This window comes from Lolium perenne, chromosome 3 (genome assembly GCF_019359855.2).
Source record: "Lolium perenne isolate Kyuss_39 chromosome 3, Kyuss_2.0, whole genome shotgun sequence".
In the NCBI taxonomy this organism is placed as follows: domain Eukaryota; kingdom Viridiplantae; phylum Streptophyta; class Magnoliopsida; order Poales; family Poaceae; genus Lolium; species Lolium perenne.
The window spans coordinates 235672140-235692380 of record NC_067246.2 but is presented as its reverse complement, the minus strand read 5'-3'; the positions used below and the strand labels follow the sequence as shown (position 1 = coordinate 235692380).

The 20241-nt window shown below is 50.0% G+C and overlaps 1 protein-coding gene across 1 annotated transcript; it reads left to right on the top strand.

Annotated features, from left to right (window-relative positions):
- The first annotated feature begins 7434 nt into the window (after nucleotides 1–7434).
- On the top strand, nucleotides 7435–19655 carry LOC127343963 (uncharacterized). Its single transcript, XM_051370177.2, has 8 exons — nucleotides 7435–8006; nucleotides 8099–8159; nucleotides 9825–10075; nucleotides 10612–10813; nucleotides 18434–18553; nucleotides 18645–18748; nucleotides 18839–18930; nucleotides 19437–19655. The coding sequence occupies exons 1-8, from the start codon at nucleotides 7593–7595 to the stop codon at nucleotides 19501–19503; spliced, it is 1311 nt and encodes a 436-aa protein (XP_051226137.1). The 5' UTR covers nucleotides 7435–7592; the 3' UTR covers nucleotides 19504–19655.
- Nucleotides 19656–20241: the final 586 nt, after the last annotated feature.

Below are 20241 nucleotides of genomic sequence, written 5' to 3'. Positions count from 1 at the left end.
AGATTTGTGAGCATTAATGTTTGGCCTCCAAATAGAAGAGTCAGGGAATTTTTTTGATTTAAAAACTGAACAGAGAAAATTATCTTTATTATCAGCAGTTCTCCAAGCTATCATGAGTAGAAGGCTTTGATTCATAGCTTGGAGATTTATTATCCCCAACCCACCTTCATTCTTAGGACAACAAATGTCTTTCCAGGCTTTTAAACAAAGACTCCTAGAATTTGTTTCTCCCCTAATACATGTCCACCAAAAGTTCCTGATAATGGTTCTTATTTTTGCAATGAATTTTTTTGTGAAGAGTATATTGGACATGTAATAAACATGTATGGAAGAGAAAACAGATTTGATAAGCTCAAATCTAGCAGCATGAGAAAGATGATCAGCTTTATAAGTAGTAAGTTTAAATCGAATCTTGTCAAGCAAAAAATTGTAAGCTTCATTTCTATTTTCCCCAGGAATGATAAGAGGATGTCTCAGGTGGATAAAATTATTATCAATATCAGGACCTGGAAAATATTTTTTATAATACCTTTGTCAGCTTGATGGACATTTTTACTGAAGAGAATACTTGATTTAGTCCAATTCGGAATTTGACCTGAAAGGTTGCAGAAGTTTTGCAAAATGTGCTTCATTATTAAAGCTTCCTGCTCTGTTGCTTGACCACAGACTATAAGATCATCAGCAAAAAGTAAGGAGTGTATAGCAGGACATCTGGGGCCAAGTTTAATACCAACAAAGTGATTATCTGTCATAGCTTCTTGTAAAGAAATAGAGAGCTCATTAATAGCTAGAACAGATAAATATGGTGAAAGAGGACATGCAGCCTTGTCAAATACCTCTATCACTTTTGAATTTTGCAAAAGGCTGACCATTTATGATAACAGAGAAGGAAGGGGAGAAATACATGCATGTATAAGATTGATAAAGTGAGCATGATGAGAAAGACTCTGAGGCTTACTGGTTAGTACATGTGAAGTTGTACTAAACAGCCAGAGTTCGAGACTCACCACCTCCTATATCAAATACAACGGTGGTTCCCCCCACCGTTGGTTTCATCTCTTTTTTGATAAAGTGAGCATGCAAGCCTTTCCTATTCAGAGAAGCAACAATAAAATTCCATTCTAATCTATCAAAGGCCTTAGCAAGATCTATTTTAAGCATGAAGGCTTTATCTTTCCAAGCGCTTAGGGCAAAAGAATGAGTAATCTCTTGGGCTATAATGATATTATTACTTATCCTTCTCCCTTCAATAAAGGCTTGTTGAGTACGATGAATGTAGTCTGGGAAATGGGGTTTTAACCTATTAGCAATGCACTTAGCAATAATTTTATAGATAACATTACAAAGACCAATAGGTCTGTAATCAGCAGGAACTAAAGGAACTTTTTTTGGAATCAGTGCAATATGTGCGTCATTTATGTGGGCTGACATGATACCTGATTGGAAGAAGCTATAATGATTTGCATTACATCCTTACCAATCCAATCCCAGGTCGCAATGTAAAACTACACGTTGAATCCATCCGGCCCAGGAGAGGCATTTCTTCTCATTTCTTTGACGGTTTCTAACACTTATTTTTCGTCAAGTATGGAATAAGTGTAGTCAGAAGTGTCTTGTGGCAATTGAGTGCTTAGAAATGGCCTGCCATGGTTAGTATTAGAAGAGGCGAATATAGATCTAAAATAATTAACAAAGGTATTACTGATTTTATCAGCTGTAAAATGTTATTTTAATCCATGATTGAAGCAATACTGTTTCTTCTTCTTCTTCTTCTTTTAATAATGGATCTGTGAAAATAAGCAGTATTCGTATCTCCATCTTTAATCCAGTGTTTCTTGGCCCTTTGCATATAAGAATCAGTGAGTTTGGAAAGGGTTTGTTCATACCTAGTTTTAAGTGCAGGATTGATAAATTTGTAGATGTGGCTAGTAGATGGTTATGTAATAAAAAATTCTTACAATTTAATTTCATTTTCTCTGTTGTCTTGTGGGGGATTTGGAACTCTAGAAATAGTATAGTTTTTATTAGATTGACTTGGATGGATATGAAACAAGTGAGGTTGATTCTATCATATCTGAGAAATTGAAAAGTTCCTTCCAAGGATCAAAACTGGAAGGAGATGGACTTGTTTGTAGAGACTGATGAATCTTCTCAAGCGCCACTGGCACTGATGTTAAGATGAAATGCACCAGTTTCGACTGTCTGGGCTCCTTCTTTGAAGCTTGCACATGGTGGAAGGGTTTCCCTGGCTTACCTGAAGAAACATCCAGAGGAAGACTCTTCGATCCATGTCGTGCTGGGTTAGCTGCCTCTCTAAAGTCTGAAAAAAAGTTTAGTGTTTTGGTGTAATGTAATGCCTGTGGTGGTTTTTGGATAGTTTGGCTAGGTGATGGCGTGCTTTTGTGGCGCTAAGCTCTGGCTTTGGTTCAGTGTTATGGTGCCCCTGATGCGGGTGGTAGGATCTAGCTTAAAGACTTGGTCCTAGCTGCGGCTTTGCTCGTTTTACGTTTGAATTCTGAATGTTCTGAACACGGGTTTCATTTATGCTATAAATGGAATCGAGGAGGTGTCTCCCTGTGAATGTAAAAAACAAATGTTAAGAAAAGCATTTCATGATAATGTAAGTAATGTGAAACTGATGTCGTTGATGCCACTAAATTTCTTTTACGTATGGTTAATCATGCAAATACTTGATTGGGAAAACCTAAAATTTTCTTACGTATGGTTAAACATGCAAATAATTGATCGGGAAAACATGAAAAGATCTACATTTACATAGGAGGTAAGTAGTTAAAAAAATAAAGCATCATTTCTTATAGTTGCACACCGGTCATGTGCCCCATATTTTTCATTCAGTATGACCACTTAAACCTGCCACATCTATCTTTTTCCTCATTGGGCTGTACTCCTTGTTTGGATGCCATACGTACGGAGAAAATATCGCCCTCCTACTTTACACTGTCGGCAAGCAAAGTTCATATAACCACGCGACCTACCTTCCCATACGTACGGAGCACCATTATTATTAATTTGTGCTACTACTAGAAGAAGTTCACTGAACAAAGGCGGTAACATACTAACATGTTGCGTTGAGGACGCGTCCGCGTAAATATGTAATCACCGAAGGGCGCATGTGGTACTCGAGATAAAAGAGAGCATATACTACGTGATAAATCATTCTCCCAGCAGTACACCGTACTGTCAGTCACGGTCTCAGCTTCTCCAGGCCCACCCATGCATGTCTCCTCGTCCGTTCATTCTTCCTTAAAAAACGTAAAAATAATTACTATTATTCTACAACATCTCAGGACAAATAATGCAAAGATCTCTCTTTCTTAATCATCGAAAGAAAGTGCAGCGCAGTGGTCCTTCACTTTCCAAGATGGCGGGTTTGAACCAGAGAACGCGAGGCGATGGCTTGAGGCGACGTGGAGCGACGGCAGTGGGTCGCGCTGGCGCCGCGAGGACAGGTGGAGCTTTCCCGAGCGCTATTGCGCCAGGTCGGCTGGTGCGGCGTGACGGTCGCGCGCGCGCTGCATGCCGCCTGTGATTGACCACCGCTCCCTCAGCACCTGCCTACCTTAAACAAAACGAGACCCACCACCGCGTCGCGCGGCGCGGCGCCGGTAAACCTGGCGGCGCTGGCGTGTCCGCCGCCCCGGCCGGCCGGCCAGACGGCGCGGGTTCGGCCGCGTGACCCGAACCGCCCCGACGCCGTGCGCTCGCGTGGGCCACAAGTACGTGTGCCTTGGCCGAACTCCGGCCGAACTGTAGCGGCGATGCAAGCAACGGAAACGTGAAGCTGAACGTGCGGTTCACAGCTCAGTCCCTGGCGTGCCGGTAACTCCAGCCGGCGTCATACCTCGAGTTCACGGTGTCGTCGACGCGTTTCCACTACAAGTCCAAAGGCGCAGGACAAAACGCGGTGACGTTGGACCTAGCTACTGGCGAATCGTCTTCTCCACACATCTACCCCATCTCGAGTGGCGGAGCCAGCTGGGTGTATGGGTGAAAAGATTTGTATTCACCCATGTATCAGCCATAGAACAGGAGAAAAAAAAATGCAAAAAACCCTAACCTAACTAACTTAGGCCTGCCCCATGCTAGCAAATTGGGTTGGACCTGCTACTCATCTCCAGCGGGTCGGCGTAAACGGATCAATCTAACTAGTTTTGGCCTACCGAGACAGCACGAGAGCGAAAAGACAACCGAGCGGCCTAGACAGACCAACCTATCCGCGACGATCTATTTGGGCTGCAAATGGGTCGCTGCAGACGTGTCCCGAAACCGCGCACGCGTGACCCCCCTCTGTAGTCTCGGATCCAACTGGCAACGTATGTGCCCGCTTCGTCTTCAACGCGTCGGTTCTGACAACGAAGACGTTGTGGCCTTCTACGCCACGACTAATGGAGCCCGCTTCGCCTTCTGCGCGCCAGTACTGTTGGCAGGTAGCGTTGGGCTCTACGCCAACATCAATGCCTTGGAGATTAGAGCCGGCATTTAAATGGCGATGCTTTTTAAGGCGCCTGGCAACACCTGCCTTTTGCCCACGCCATTGCCACACACTTCGCACTCACACAACGAAGAAACACGCCCCGCGCCATGGGTAAGTCCTGGCCATTTAGGAAGTCCCGGAACGACTATGAGGCGGGGTCCTCGCGCTGCCGCCGCATGGAGATGGACCAGTGGTACGTCCCCGTCAACTTTGCTCGACAACTTCATCTATATCGACTATATGAAAGAGCCTATTTTGTATCCGCCGATCTAAACGGATCAAAACGAATACTTTTCGTGTCTGATTTATGTTAGGCCGCCCGAGATGAGCACGCACGGATTAAAATCACTTCAAATGCGATTCCAAATTCCCACTTCATCCATACGTGATTCCACTGAAATTCTCTAGGCTCGGATGCTAATGCTATACAGGGGGACGAATCGACCAACCTTTCGAGGCTCCAATAGATACGCAAGGCAAAAAATGGATGGACGCCAGAAAAGGCGGATGAAAGCGAACTGAACGGAATCTAACCATGCATGCATCTATCTAGGGCACACGCGTCACCGTCGCGCCTTTGCCTTCTGCGACGGGACAAGCACGAATTGGGAATTTTCTGCAGGTTTTTTCCCGCTACGAAATTGACCTGCACGTAAAGCTAAAGACAGTGACCAGCGGGGTAGACGAATTTAGGGTGGAAAAATATCCTGCAGCACTATAGGTAAATCGTGTATTTCACCGAGGACGTTTTCGATGGCTTGTTTAGCAACCTCACGTCAAGTTTGATTGGTTGCAAATTAAGCAAAAGTTAAACTGCCGACTACAAAAGCTAGTGGAAGGTCCTTTCGTAACATGGGGTCGCATTCCACTGTTGCAACCATATATTTCCTCCTCGATTCAAGTTGCATGCCATGAAACACTACCTTGCTATGATTGTCATCGATTGCTTTAGGTAACCGTGACCAGAAATAGGCTCGGAAGCTTCTCGATTCATAGAAAGGTTCTGGACACGAGTGCTGGAAACCTAGATGCGCTAAAAAAAATAGCTCCGTCGAATTTTCCTTTTTATTGAAAAATGAGAAGCGATTTCATTACCTACTATCAACTTCTCCATATCTAGAGTGCACATATTTAAAGTGGCTATAGAATTTGGAAATCTGACCAAAATATAGGGACGATCGACGGAAAAAAAGTCATCGAAGAAAATCGACGACGAGATGTGTGTGCAACCTAACGAGGGACGGTAGTGAGAATCAAATAGAACTAAAATCCGACACTAGCTTATAGACACTTCTACTACATTCTTGATAATTTGGTTCGGAAATCAAAAGAAAGTCTCATGTTGCTCCTCAGAAAAAGCGTATAGTGACCTTCGTCGATAGTCATATGTGTTTTAGTGTTTTTAGAGTGTTCTAGTGTGAATTGTAACCATATTGTTTGCATTTGCTTTCCTAATTTCAAACAGTATTCTCTAGAACCGTATAGCTATAAGTAGAACTAAGTATTTGTTTCTCATGGGGCATATAAATATAGGTTCTCACCTATCAAATGAACGGAAACTTATGTTCTGGATTTAGATCTTGGATTATATCTTGTGTGTTGAAAATTTTAGACTAAACTTTCCCATACCCATACCCATACCCCGAGAGCGGACGGAGTTTCTCCCACCGCTCTCAACCCCTCCCTCTCTCCTCGCGCTCCCAGGTCAAGGGCCAGCTGGCCCCTCCCCTGTTCTCTCCGATGGTGGCTGGCGGCGAGTAGGGCGAGGGTTCCTCCCCTATATAGTATTAGTCTAGTTCTAGATCAAGATTTGGCGTTATGCCAATTGTCTCCCATGTGAAGTTCTGCAGCTGTGCACCATATTTTGGCCAGATCTGGTGTGGTATAGGGCCTCTCTCTCTCTCTCTCTCTCTCTCTCTCGTTTCGATGCTCTGGAGGCTAAAGATAGGAATGACAGGGATGAGCATGGATGTCTCCCTCAATAAGGTTGTGGTTTGTGAGTTCCTTGATCTTGCTGGTCTTGTTCCTCCCGACTGTCGTGGTTGCGGGTGGTGGAGCGAGCGGGAGGTCGTTGGGGCCTGAAGGGAAGATTGGGTGGATGCTTTGCGGAGTTCATGCGCGGCTGGAAGGATCTGCTGCTGTGATTTTGGGCCAGTGAGGCGGCCGCTCTACATCCTTGATGGGAGTAATCCCTCAGCGACATGGAAGTCGTCGACTTTCATGGCCAAAAGGCGGCTACTCCCTCCCTTCTCACATGCAACATGTGCACATGATCTGTTGTTCAACTACCGGCGAAAGGTATGTTCAAACCTCCAGGCCGTCGTTCCATTTTGAAGGCCCTTCGGCTCTAATTGCGATTGGATGCATCGACAAGGGATCGGTGGAGAAGGAGCCAGATGATGATTTGACCTGGAATGCCTTTTTTCCATTCTTGTCCTAGGGTTGAGTTGTAATTTTATTTATTTTCGAGGCTCTTTCTGTAATTTGTACTCCACTAACAATGAAATGAATACAACTATCGGGGTCCTTCCAGACCCCTCTTCCTGTTCAAAAGAAAAAGACTGAACTTTTGACATTCCCAACCCCTAGAGCGATATCTAGCCCACCCCGCCCCAAGAGCAATATCTAGTGCATCACCCTAAAGTGGTTCATTCAATATTTGTGTTGTATTTACTGTAGCAGCAAGCACCTATAACAAGTATTTGAGGATTTTTTTTTTTTTTGAGGAAAGAGTATTTGACGATAGAGGAGGCATTAGAAACATCTGACAATTTGTAACTGGGCCGCCATCTGAAGCCCCCGTGCCGGCACAGTTTCATATAAGTGGAGGCCTGGGCCGTGTCGTGCACTCGTGCCGGGTCGGCCCGTTGTCCAGCTCCCCTGGCGCCGTTAGCCCGTCACACTGTGCCAACCCACTAACCCACCATCGTCGTCTAGACGTCTACCAGTCGAACTCACAAATTCCTCGATTCGTTTCACGAACTCGGAAGAAATTGAGTAGCAAATTCCTTCCACCTTCTTCCCCCCCCCCGCGCCCTAGCCTCCGCATCCGCCCCCAAATTCAACCCTTCCTTCCACATCCCCGTCCTCCCCACCCATGGCGTCAGACACCGAGGGCATAGCCGCGCTCTTCTCCATGTACAACGACGACGACGACGACGACGAGGAGGACGACGCCGACGAGCCCGGGCCCCCTTCCCCGCCGCCGCCGCCGCCGCCAGCCGCGGCAGCCTCCCCGTCCACGTCACCTCGGAGCGGAGGCGAGGGCTCCAACCCTAACCCTTCGCCGGAGCACTCGTCCCGCTCCCTCCCCCCCGAGGAGCAGGCCGCCCGCAAAACCCTAGCGAGCCCCCAGCTCTCGCCGCCGCCTTTCGCGGTGCCGTCCCCCTCCCCACCTCGCCCCGCGCTGGCCGCCCCCCCGCCGCCCGGTCTGCCGCCCCCCCCACGCCGCGGGGCGCTCGCTATCGTGGACTACGCGCACGACGAGATGGCGATGTCGCCCGACCAGGAGGTAGGTAGAGCTGGGGGAGTATCTCGTTAGCAACACTGCTAAGAATACGTCGCTTTTCTGCATTGACGTTGTTGCCTCTGTTTTGGCTGCAGGATGGGGAAATCATGACTGACATCGGCGGCGGTTTGGGCTCGGACCCTCAGGATTCCGAGGGTAAGCACGCCCTACAACTGTTACCATGTTTTTTCCTATGCGTTGCTAAGTTCCAGCACGAATCAGTGTCTCTCTGCTTGAAATTGTGGTGCTTGAAGTTTCGCTCGTTCCATGCTCACATACTGCCATGGATGTCAGTGCTTATGGTTATGCAATCAAGTATCAAATCAATGCTGTTTGAAGAACATGAATTGTAGCTATGTTGAACTATGCTGAAATAGGTCGAAGGCACACAGGAAAACCTGAAGCTCTAGTAGATTTAGTTACAAACTTGGATGGAGTATGATCATGTTTCCGGTTACCTTTTACGTACCATCCTACATATTGTCCTTTGTACTTCCTGTTTGTTGCCTGATTGCGCTGTTCATTCAGATATTTATTGTGCAATGCTATATCCTTGTCGTGTTACAGTTAAAGAAAAAATAACTATAACATTGGGTCATGCTATATTTGAGCTGTTTTAGTTAATTTGCTGCCCAAATGTTCCTTTGCTAGTACCGAGCCTTTCATCCGCTGAGCATGTTGTCTTTCTTGGTTAGATACTTAGATGGCACTCGAATATACAACACACATTTTATTATTTCTTACATAAAAACTGCTAATAACTATTTGTCATGTACTTTTTAGATTTTCGTATCTAATATCTCATTTCGTCATTAATGCTCTAGAACTGAAACTGCATCGTAGGTTTACAGACATAACTAAGGTGAGATAGATTCCTCCCTGAACTATACCTTCTGCAAAATGTTTGATGAGGAAACTCTTGAAATGACTACTTTCTCCATACAAAACACTTGTCAAGGATTCTCTCAACAAGAGGCATAGACATAGCTTGAACCATGTTACAGGGATTGTTTATTTCCATGTGCTTAGGCTTTAATTTTTTGGCTACTAGCAACCTTGGCAACAGATGTGTAGGTTGATTAGGTTCTTTAATCCTATCTCCAGTAAATTTGTTTGACAAACCAAACTTGGAACAACTTGAGCCCATCACTGCAGACTATGCATCAGAGGCTTTAATTTTTGTGGCTACTAGCAACCTCAGCAACAGATGTGTAGGTTGATTAGGTTCTTTAATCCTATCTATAGTAAATTTGTTTGACAAACCAAACTTGGAACAACTTGAGCCCATCACTCCAGACTGTGCATCAGAGGCATAAAATCTGTGAAAGGGACTTCTTTTTTAGTTGATATACTACTCCACATCGATAACATTTTTTTTTATTATCATCTAGTACCAACATTATATGTGCAGTTAAAGGACGCATGGATTTTCTTTTGTTGATTTATTATGGGAACTCTAGATTATATGTTGGCTTTTAATTCTGGTGCTGCTTGACATATATAATTCTGTCATGTGAGAAATGTTAAAGTAAAGTTACTGGTTTTGTTCACCTTTCGTGGTAAAACCGAATCGTTACAACCTCTACACTTATACACTTGTGCAGCAAAAATCTTGTAGGAACTCTATTGATTTATTGTAGGAAATCTTGATAGTATGCTGGATTTCACTACTGTGTGTTGCTTAATGTACTCTCTCACACGTAGAAGTGTCTTAAGTTTAGTTATGGGTTCTCTTTGCCTTATTGTGAAATCAAACCATTAAAACATCTAACAGTTCTATCTAATATCCAGTATGCTTAGCATTTCTATACTGTCTTGTAGGGAATCTTGAGGAAAGAGTTCTCTCAGGTACTGTTCATATTCTGACCCCAAATATACTATCAGAAACATCTCAGCATTCTGATGCACCTGAGCAGAATCTGGGAGATGTTGCAATGGATGCAACTGAAACAGAAACGGAAGATACTAAGGTGGAGGAAGCTTCTGATATTTCTCCCAATGTTCAAAATGATGATCCGTTGAGCCGTTTCCTTCCTCCAGCCGTCACTACAAAGTGTTCTGCAGCATTACAGGTTATCTTTCGACCAAATAAATGTTTGCGCACTATTCTCAGCATATTTCTCATGTAGAACATGCAGCCCATTCCTGGCAATATGCTTGAGAAACTCCATTATCTAAAAAAGTTTCAAACTGGTTCCACTCTACAATGATGAAAATATTCTGTCGGTCTGTTGTAACTTGTAGGCAGGGCATCCCAACAACCATTTCATATGTTTTCACACCTCTTCTTGCAATATGATGTTAGCTAGAGTTGGCTCTGTCAGATACAGTTAGACCTTACCTTTTCTTTTCTTTTCTTTTCTTTTCCTTGATGCGTACGTAGATCTGTACATTTGGCCTATTTGTAATTATTGTTTTGAAACTTTTCATGTTATCAGAGCCCTCTGATCATGTGGTCCACTTCCCATGTTGCGTTAAAACATTGGAATATGATGCTTTCCATATGATATGCATACTATTAGAAATGCATGTCTACGTTATACACACGTGTTGTTGATTTTACATAAAATACATCTGTAGTTACCCATGTTCCACTGTTTCCCTGCAGCAAAAGATTAACAAGTTCCTTGCATACAAAAGGGCAGGAAAGAGCTTTAATGCTGAAGTACGCAACAGAAAGGACTACAGGAATCCTGACTTCTTGCAGCATGCTGTGCGGTACCAGGAAATTGACCAGATAGGGACCTGCTTCAGTAAAGATGTTTTCAATCCCTATGGGTATGATAAGAGTGACTACTATGATGAGATAGGTATGTTATATAGTCATGTGTGATCCAATATGACATCCTCTTAGGTCATTTATTACTGTTCAAAAGATAATTGAACATCTGAGTGTAGCTTCCCTGTTCATGATAAATTCTAGTACCTATTTAGTCATGCAAATGGAGTGAATAGAAGCTCTGTTATGCCATCCATCTTGCATGTAAAAAGGACGTACCCAGTGCTGAGAGCTCCCGCACTGTGCGGGGTCTGGGGAAGGTGTTAGTGGCAAGCCTTACCCTCACGAAGTGCAATGTGAGGAGACAGCGACTCGAACCTGGGACCTCTCGGTCACAGGCGGTGAGGCTCTACCGCTGCACCAGGCCCGCCCTTCGCCATCCATCTTGCATATGATTGCAAATAACATGCAAACTGCTTAAATTCTACACGACTCTCCAGGTTACCTCAAACTTTTGAATAAAATGCCGGCCTGATTATAGCTATACCAAATCGAAATTGTTTGGACAATCATGAACGTATGGAGAGGTCCCTTTTTTAATTAGTCAATTATAAAGAACCACGCTCTGTTGCATTAGTAATACATATCCATCGTTGGGCAGCAACCGAAGGTACCTAGACTTGGTACAAAGTACTCCATGTTCTAACAATTACTCACCTAAAACATGAAGAGTCCTTGTTCTCATGTTAATCATACCCTGTTTACAACTAGAAACAAGAACAAACCATATATTGCTAAATAACAATCAGCTATAGATTAAAACAAAGAAGTTGAATCATGACATAGATTGATCACCACCTAAACTCACACTCAATAACACATGTAGTCTACACCAATTTCAAGAACTCTACAACCTGATCACACCAACTTGTTGTCCTCCAGTGATAATTGCAGTGCTGGCTATATGTTAAGCTTCCTTACTTTTTGATCAATATTGCCTTCTGATTTCCTACTTCTGTTCCTTATCCTGCACCTCAACCATACCACTCCACACACACTATTTCAACCATGATCTTCCTCTCCAGCCACACATGTTTACCCCTTCTTCTGTGTCTTCTTGGAGCCAACTCCATTCCCTTCTACTTGTTCAGCCACCCTCAGAGATGCTGCCTTTTGCCCTTTTCAATCTGTCCTTGCTGAGCGAGGTCACTGTGTCAACATTTTCACAACCACCGTCGCTTAACCTACATGCACCTGTGGTAGCATCACCTTCCATGTGACACAAGTAATGAGCGGGGTTTACCTCAACCAGCTGTTCAATTGGGTGCAGTCTGAAACGATGTGCCTCGTCTGATGTCGTGCATTCTGAGATCGTGCCACTGCACCATGCACGTATCAGGACTGGCAAGCCACCGACATTGGTTGACAAGCCGTCTGCCCAACGTGGACGAGGTCAGGTTCTCTGGCCCATACCACATCACCACCATGCACATGACCCATAATAGCCGCAGCAATGTGGCGTTGATGACGTGGTTGTTATGGTCGGTTTGACCTATACACGCAAGAAGCCCACTAGTGGCTAGTTATGGGCTTAGCCCAAGTAAATTAGGGGCTTAGCCCAAGTAAATTAGGGTTTAGAGGAGGCCGTCCTCCTATATAAACACTTGTATCCCTTCGAGATTAAGCAGACAATATTCAGTATCATTACTGTCTCGTCTCCTGAAGGGAGACGGGAGACCCTCGCGCCCGCCGCACCGGCCCCTAGCCGCCGCCTCCTTCCTCCGCGACGGCGCTTGCCCGGCCGGCGCCGAGCTCTCCAACCTCTCCGCCTCACTTCCACCCTTACAACCTCCGCCCTAGACCCGGTAGAACCCTAGCTCCTACCACTTTGGTATCAGATTGCCTAGGTCTCATGGGCTCCAACGGCCCCCCCGTCGACCCCATCACCGCCACGTTCGCCGCCGCCACCAACACCACCACCGCCGCCGCCATGACCGGCGCCCACGCGCCGCAGTGAGCCACCGCCGCCGCCAACGGAGACCAAAGCCGCCGCCGCCCCACGGGCCTCGACCTCCTCGCCCGCTACTTTGGCGGACCTCGCCGGCGCCTCCGCGCCATCCGTTTCGAGCTCGCGGAGATCAAGGCCGGCCACCCGCCGGCGCCCCACCGCCCGCCGTTTCCGCCGCCGGCCCCACCGCCCGCCTTCCGCTCGCCGCCAAGAACGGGCGCCCGCGTGGTGGCCGCCATCGCCTTCGCCAGTCCCACATGGATCGACGCGTCGCCCGTCTACACTCAAAGCTGCGGCACGGAGGACGGTCCAACAGCCCCGCCACACCCTTGGCGGTCCTCGCGGGTTTGCGGCCCTTCGCCGCGAGCACGTCCTTCAACCCGGCCGCCAGAGGCGCCCCGAGGTCCCGCCTCGGCACGCCAGCTCGCCCGCTTCACCAAGCCGGAGTTCTCCACCTACGACGGCGCCACCGATCCCCGAATCGGGCTGAACCGGTGTGAGCGGTTCTTTCGGGGCGACGGACGCTCGGCACCGACCGCACGTGGATCGCCTCCTATCACCTACGGGCGCCGCGCGAGACTTGGTACTACGCCCTCGAGCGGGACGAGGCGGGATGCCGTCTGGGAGCGCTTCCGCGACCCGTGCCTCCAGCGGTTTGGGCCGACCCTACGCGGAAGCCGCCTCGAGCCGGGACGCCTCGCCTTCACCACCACGGTCCAGGACTTCGCCGACCGTTTCGAGCGCTCGCGTGCCATGCCCCGGCGTCTCGGCGCGGCGCGCCGATCTCTTCGTCGGCGGCCTCCCCGACTACATCCGCGTCGACGTCGAGATGCGCGAGCTGCGGACTGCAGACGGCCATGTACTACGCACGAGCCTACGAGCGGCGGGCCATCGCCATGCGGCGAGTTCACGCGCAACGTGGCGAGCGCTCGTCCCGCGCTCGACCCGCCCGCCCCGACGCCACCGCCGACGCGCTTCACCGCGCGGCCGCCGCTCCTCTCGCGGGCCTCTGCGCCAGGCTCGCCCGCGCCGTGCCGCTCCCGCGGGCCCTCTGCGCCGACTCGCCCTTCAAACGGGCGACGGCGCGGAGCTCGAGCGGCGCCGCCGGGCCGTGCTTCAATCGCGACGAGAAGTACGCGCGGGCCACACGTGCGCCCGCCTCTTCTACTCGGAGACCGTCGACGACGCCGACATGGAGGCCCTCACCGCCGAGCTCGCGGCCGCCACCGTCACCGAGGCCGGTGTCACGAGCCTACGCGCCGGCCGACGCGTCCGCCTTCGTCGTCTCTCTTCATGCTATGGCGGGCATCAAGACGGCAAAGACGATGTCGCTCCGGTGGACGATCAATGGGGAGCGTCTCACTGCGCCGTGGACACGGGCTCGACGCACAACTTCCTATCCAACACCGCCATGCGCCGCCTCGCTCTCCGGCCGGCGGGATCGGAGAAGTACGGCGTCACCGTCGCCAACGGGGACCGTCTTACGTGCCGGGCGTGGCGCGACAGTTCCCGTGCTCGTCGGCGACGAGCCATTCTCCATCGATCGCGTCGGCATCGACTTGGCTGCTACGACTTCATCCTCGGCCTCGACTTCACGAGCACCTTAGGCCCCATCCTTTGGGACCTCGACGTGTCGTCCTCATCTTCCGGCGCGAGGGCGGCCGCCGTGTTCACCGGACGGGCTTGGGCAGCACCGGCGCATCCCCACGCTCTCCACCTCGATGGCCGCCGCGCTTGACGAGGCACACCCGCTCTGGCCGACTTATCGCGGCAAAGACGGCGACCTCTTCGACGAGCCGCAGGGCCTCCCTCCTCGCGGCCCCGTGACCACCGCATACACCGCTGCCTACCACGGCGCCGTCGGCCGTGCGGCCGCACGGTACCCCAGTGCAGGAAGGACGAGCTCGAGCGCCGTGTGGCGGTCATGCTAGCACGTGGCATCATCCGGATTTCGACGTCGCCGTTCGCGCCCCCGTGCTCCTTGTGCGCAAGGCCGACGGCACGTGGCGCTTCGCATCGACTTTCGCGCCCTCAACACCGTCACGTCCAAGGACAAGTTCCCCATCCCCGTCGTGGATGAGCTCTCGGACGAGCCGCATGGCGCGCGCTTCTTCACCAAGCTCGACTTGCGCTCGGGCTATCATCGGTGCGCATGCACCGGACGACATCGCCAAGACGGCGTTCCGCACTCACCACGGCCACTACGAGTTCTTGGTGATGCCGTTCGGCCTCTCCAACGCGCCAAGAACCTTCCAGGCCCCGATGAACGACGTGCTCAGCCCCTACTTACGACGCTTTGTGCTTGTTTTCTTTGATGATATTTTGATCTACAGGCGCATCCGGGCGGAGCACCCGCAAAGACGTGGCCATCATCTTCAACGAGCTTCGAGCGCATCGTCTTCATCTCAAGCGCTCGAAGTGCTCGTTTGGCACGACCTCCATCGCGTACTTGGGCCACGTCATCTCCGCCGACGGGGTCGCGATGGACGCGGACAAGGTCGCCGCAGTCGCCGCCTGGCCGACGCCCCAGTCGCCGCGCGCTCTTCGCGGATTTTTGGGCCTCGCGGGATACTACCGGCGGTACATCCAGACTTCGGCCTCATCGCCGCGCCTCTCACGCGCACCGCCGCCGCGACGCCTTCTCTGGGACGAGGAGGCCGCCACGGCCTTCGCCGCCCTGCGGCGGGCACTCACGACGGGCCCCGTTCTTCGGATGCCGGACTTCGACGAGCCGTTCGTGGTGGGATCGCGACGCCTCCGGCATCGGCTTCGGCGCCGTCCTTCACCAGGGCGAGGCCACTCGCTTTCTTCGCCGCCCCTTCGCCGCACGCCACCACAAGCTCGCCGCATATGAGCGCGAGCCGATCGGGCTGGTCGAGCGGTGCGCCATCGCGGCGTATCTTTGGGGCCGGACGTTCCGTGTGCGCACGGACCGTTACGGCTGAAGTTCTTCTTTGGATCGGCGCCTCTCCACGGTGCCGCGAGATCGGTGGATCGGCAAGCTCTTCGGCTTCAACTTCACCGTCTAGTACCGACCCGGCCGCCTCAACACGATCGCGACGCCCTGTCCGCCGCTGACATCGACGACGCCGCGGACGCGCCCACGGTCGGTGCGGCCCTCTGCATCCACTCCGGCCATCTTTCGCCTTCATCGACGAGGTTCGGCTGCGCTCGCCGAGGCCGCGGATGCGCAGCCAGCCGCGCCGGCGCTGGCCGACGGCGAGCTGGCCGCGCCATGGCGCTTGGACGAGGGACTACTTCCTCCATGGGCGGCGCATCTTCGTGCCGCTCATGGCGACCGCGCCACCAGGCCTTGTCCTTGGCGCATTCTGCGAGTCACGAGGGCGTCCAAAAGACCCTGCACCGTCTCCGCGCTGATTTTTACATTCCGAGGATGGCGTCCTGGTGCGAGATCGGGTGCAAGCGTGTGTCACGTGCCGGCGGAACAAGACGGAGACGCTCCGTCCGGCGGGCTTATCGCAACCGGCCGGACGTGCCGTCCCAGTGTGGGCGGACATCTCCATGGACTTCATCGAGGGGCTGCCGAAGGTTGGCGGCAAGTCCGTCATCCTCTCGGTGGTCGACGGTTTCTACAAGTACGCGCACTTCATCGCCCTCGGCCATCCCTATACGGCGGCGTCGTGGCACGCGCCTTCTTCGACGGCATCGTTCGCCTCCACGGGTTTCCGTCCTCCATCGTCGGTGATCGTGATCCTGTTCACGGGTCACGTACGGAGGGACCTCTTTGGGTTGGCGGGCGTGAAGCTCCGCATGAGCACGGCGTTTCATCCTCGGATGGACGGCCGGTCCGAGGTCGTCAACAAGATCATCGCCATGTACTCGCGCCGCATCACCGGGGATCGTCCACGAGCTTGGGTGGGCCCGGCTAGCGTGGGCCGAGTACCGGCTACAACACGTCCTACCACTCCGCGCCGCACACTACTCCCTTTGAGGTGGTCTACGGAGGCCACCACCGGCGATGCTTCCTATGCGTACGGCACGGCCCGTGCGAGACGGCGGATGACCCGCCGCGTACCCGCGACGAGATCCTGGGCCGAGGCGCGCCGGCCGACTTCTTCGGCTCGGTGGCGAGGAGGTACTATGATGCACATCATCGCGAGGCGGAATTCGCGGTGGACGACTGGGTCTGGCTCCGCCTTCTTCACCGGACGACCCAGTCCTTGGACCCGCGCTCCCGGCGCAAGTTGGGCCCTCGTTACGCCGGTCCTTTCCGTGTGCTGGAGCGCATCGGCAAGCTCGCCTACCGCCTTGAGTTGCCTGCGGGCTCGCGCCTCCACGACGTCTTCAACGTCGGTCTCCTGAAGGCCTACCGGGGCGACCCTCCTTCTGCACCACCAGCTCTTCCACCTACTTCGGATGGGCGTCTCGAGCCTGCCCCGGCGAGTGTGGCTCGCGTGTTGAAGGCCCAGCAGCGCCGTGGTGTTTGGCACGTCTTGGTGCATTGGACAGGCCTGCCAGAGGACGAGGCGACTTGGGAGAAGCTTGAAGATCTCCGCCAGCAGTTTCCAGAAGTTCAGCTCGAGGACGAGCTGTTTGAGAAGCCGGGGAGAGATGTTATGGTCGGTTTGACCTATACACGCAAGAAGCCCACTAGTGGCTAGTTATGGGCTTAGCCCAAGTAAATTAGGGGCTTAGCCCAAGTAAATTAGGGTTTAGAGGAGGCCGTCCTCCTATATAAACACTTGTATCCCTTCGAGATTAAGCAGACAATATTCAGTATCATTACTGTCTCGTCTCCTGAAGGGAGACGGGAGACCCCTGCGCCCCGCCGCACCAGCCCTAGCCGCCGCCTCCTTCCTCCGCGACGGCGCCCAGCCGCCGGCGCCGAGCTCTCCAACCTCTCCGCCCTCACTTCCACCCTTACAACCTCCGCCCTAGACCCGGTAGAACCCTAGCTCCTACCAGTGGTGTTCAAGATAGACACTTCCTCGGCGGTGGTATTTTGCTAAGATGCTCAGCACCAAAAAGGAGCATTTCATGCTGGTGGTTGGCTTAGTTATCCAGACCTTCCAGTAAATTATTCATCCAAAGATTTCTTCCTCGTACTATAGTTATGTTCATGTCGCAGTTTGAAGAATTGATAACCAAAGTGAAGGGCTGCATCCAAGTATTTTATATTGTTGTTCTTCAACGTGCTTTTGGGAAGCAGCATTACAGGATCTGCTTTGGGCAGCTTAATACCTACCTTCATCAGACAGCTAATGAGGACATCCCGCACAGCCATATCTACTTATTTGAGTAGAAAAACAGATGTTTGTGTTTGTTCTTGCGCACTGAGCAGTGGTGCTGGTCAACTCTAATGTAGAAAGATTCAAAGCAGTCCTTTCTACGAGTTCGAAGTGTGTTCTTCTGTCAAGAGAGATTTTTTAGTTAGTCTAGGCCTCTGCAGTGCTATATAGGCTAGTTGGCATTGTACCTTTTGTTTCATAGCCAATAAGAATCCCTCTTCCCTAATGTTTCCCTTGACCTTTTGAACTGTCATAGTGTTACCTTTCCTGCTATCTTTCTACCGGTGGCAACAGCTCCCACCCGCCACCGTCAACACTGGCCACTGGTAAAACTACACTTATAACCTGTGTGTGCACTTGTTGGCAGCGAATGTTTTAGTTATTTCTGCTTCTCTATTATCCAAGGATTGATATTCCAATCATGATCTTTTATGTACCAACTATTTGTCTACAGAAGCTGATATGAAGCGCGAACTTGAGAGGAAGGATCAGGAGAAGAAAAGAAATCCAAAAGTTGATTTTGTAAGTTCAGGGGTACAACCTCCAATCAATCCATCCATAGCGAAGATTTCAGGTACGATGCACATCAGTGAGTCGTGTGCTCTATTTTGAAAAATGATTGTTATCTTTAGGCAATCTTGTGATTCTCATTGTATGTTTTGCAGCCGCCATATCAGCAGCAGCAGCTGTAGCTGGTGCATCTGGTCCAGTAGCAGCAGAAAATGTACAGAAAGAGGCTAGGGCAAACAAGAAATCAAAATGGGACAAGGTTCATAATTCTCTCGCTTAAATGCAGTTAGTACCTTATTTTGGAGGCAACATGTTTATGACAAGGCTTCTGTTTTCTGTTATTGGCTAGGTTGATGGTGATACTAACCCTGTAGCTCCTAGTGGACATGACAGTGGATCTGCAGCACTTTTGAGTTCTGGAAATGGATATGCTGCTTTTGCGTAAGCTACTAGCGCTCTTCTTTCAGCATAATGGTTTTCACTATGATCTGTTGGCACATATTGTTTGTTACTATCGTGATGTTTTTCGCTAGTCTGCAGCAGGTCCAAAATATTCATGTCAATCAGTTTAACCGATGAAAATGTTTATAGATGTTCCATGTGGTTATATATGCTCATCTTTGTTCCTGATGAAAATGTCTTACAAATGTCAATGCTATTGTTATATTGAGGGCAACTGTGCTACACTCAACCTGATTGTGAAATTGTGATGCCTGCCTAAATTGTTGAGTGAACGTTATTGGCATGATGATGAAAGGGTTCAGCTTAGGCTGTAGCAATATAAAACATGAATAACATAAGAGTTGTGTACTTACTTTGCATATTATTTGTATCAGGACAACTTGTATGAAGATAAAATTGCAGCAACCCTTAGCACTTGCCGTTTATCTTCTCTTTTGGGGCATCATGTCCATTGTAACATTGATTGATCATGCATTTTCTTTCAGGCAACAAAAGAGGAAAGAAGCTGAAGAAAAGAGGACAAGCGATTACAAGTCAGACAGAAGATCATAGCGCTTCAGTTTTGTTCTTTTTTTTTTAGCAATGAATGTACTATCGGGATGTTTTGGTTACATGTAATTTTGTAATGTACAAACCATATGTATGTGCTAACACGAGTGCGTTTATAAAAAGAACAGGAGCGATACATTAATTTTAGGGACTAATGATATGTTTGTGCGTACGCCTGTAGCTGCCGTTCTTGCTGTAGTTCTCTGCCTGTTTTAGCGTTTCTCGAGCGTGAAAAACATGTCACTGTTTACGGTCAATATATTCTAGTATATGCAGCTGCAATCATTCTGACCTCCACTCCACTGTCATTTTTCAGGTGACTTATCAAGAGTCGGGCCTTGTCGTAGTGGACTCTACAGGTAAGTATTTCTGTGTGAACAATCATGTATACATGAGACTACAGATGCGTACATTGTAGCGTAGGCAGTCCTACAGGCCCAGCCATGTGAACACCAACTCTGAAACTCGACGGGTCGATGCTCGTCCGTCGGAGGCTCGGAGCGGTGGATGGAACCACCGCCCCTGCCATAACTTATTACCGCCACTCCAACAAACTTGACGCTTGTCCTTCAATTCACCGCAGTGCTGCATGTAGTACACTCCTACACTGGCCCTAGATCTGGCAGCAGCAGTGCGGCAGCACAGCGAAGTGAATGGGACTTCCCGTTGGCCTGGTCGCCAGCAGTAAGTGATAATAAGTTATCTTCTGCTGATTAGATGGACCCTTTGGCATGGCAGCAG

Excerpts from the sequence above, each read along its gene's own strand:
- LOC127343963 (XM_051370177.2), top strand. The coding sequence starts at position 7,593 with ATGGCGTCAGACACCGAGGGCATAGCCGCGCTCTTCTCCATGTACAAC. Across the intron at positions 10,076-10,611 it reads AGTGTTCTGCAGCATTACAG|CAAAAGATTAACAAGTTCCT; the intron begins GTTATCTTTCGA and ends GTTTCCCTGCAG. Across the intron at positions 10,814-18,433 it reads TGACTACTATGATGAGATAG|AAGCTGATATGAAGCGCGAA; the intron begins GTATGTTATATA and ends ATTTGTCTACAG.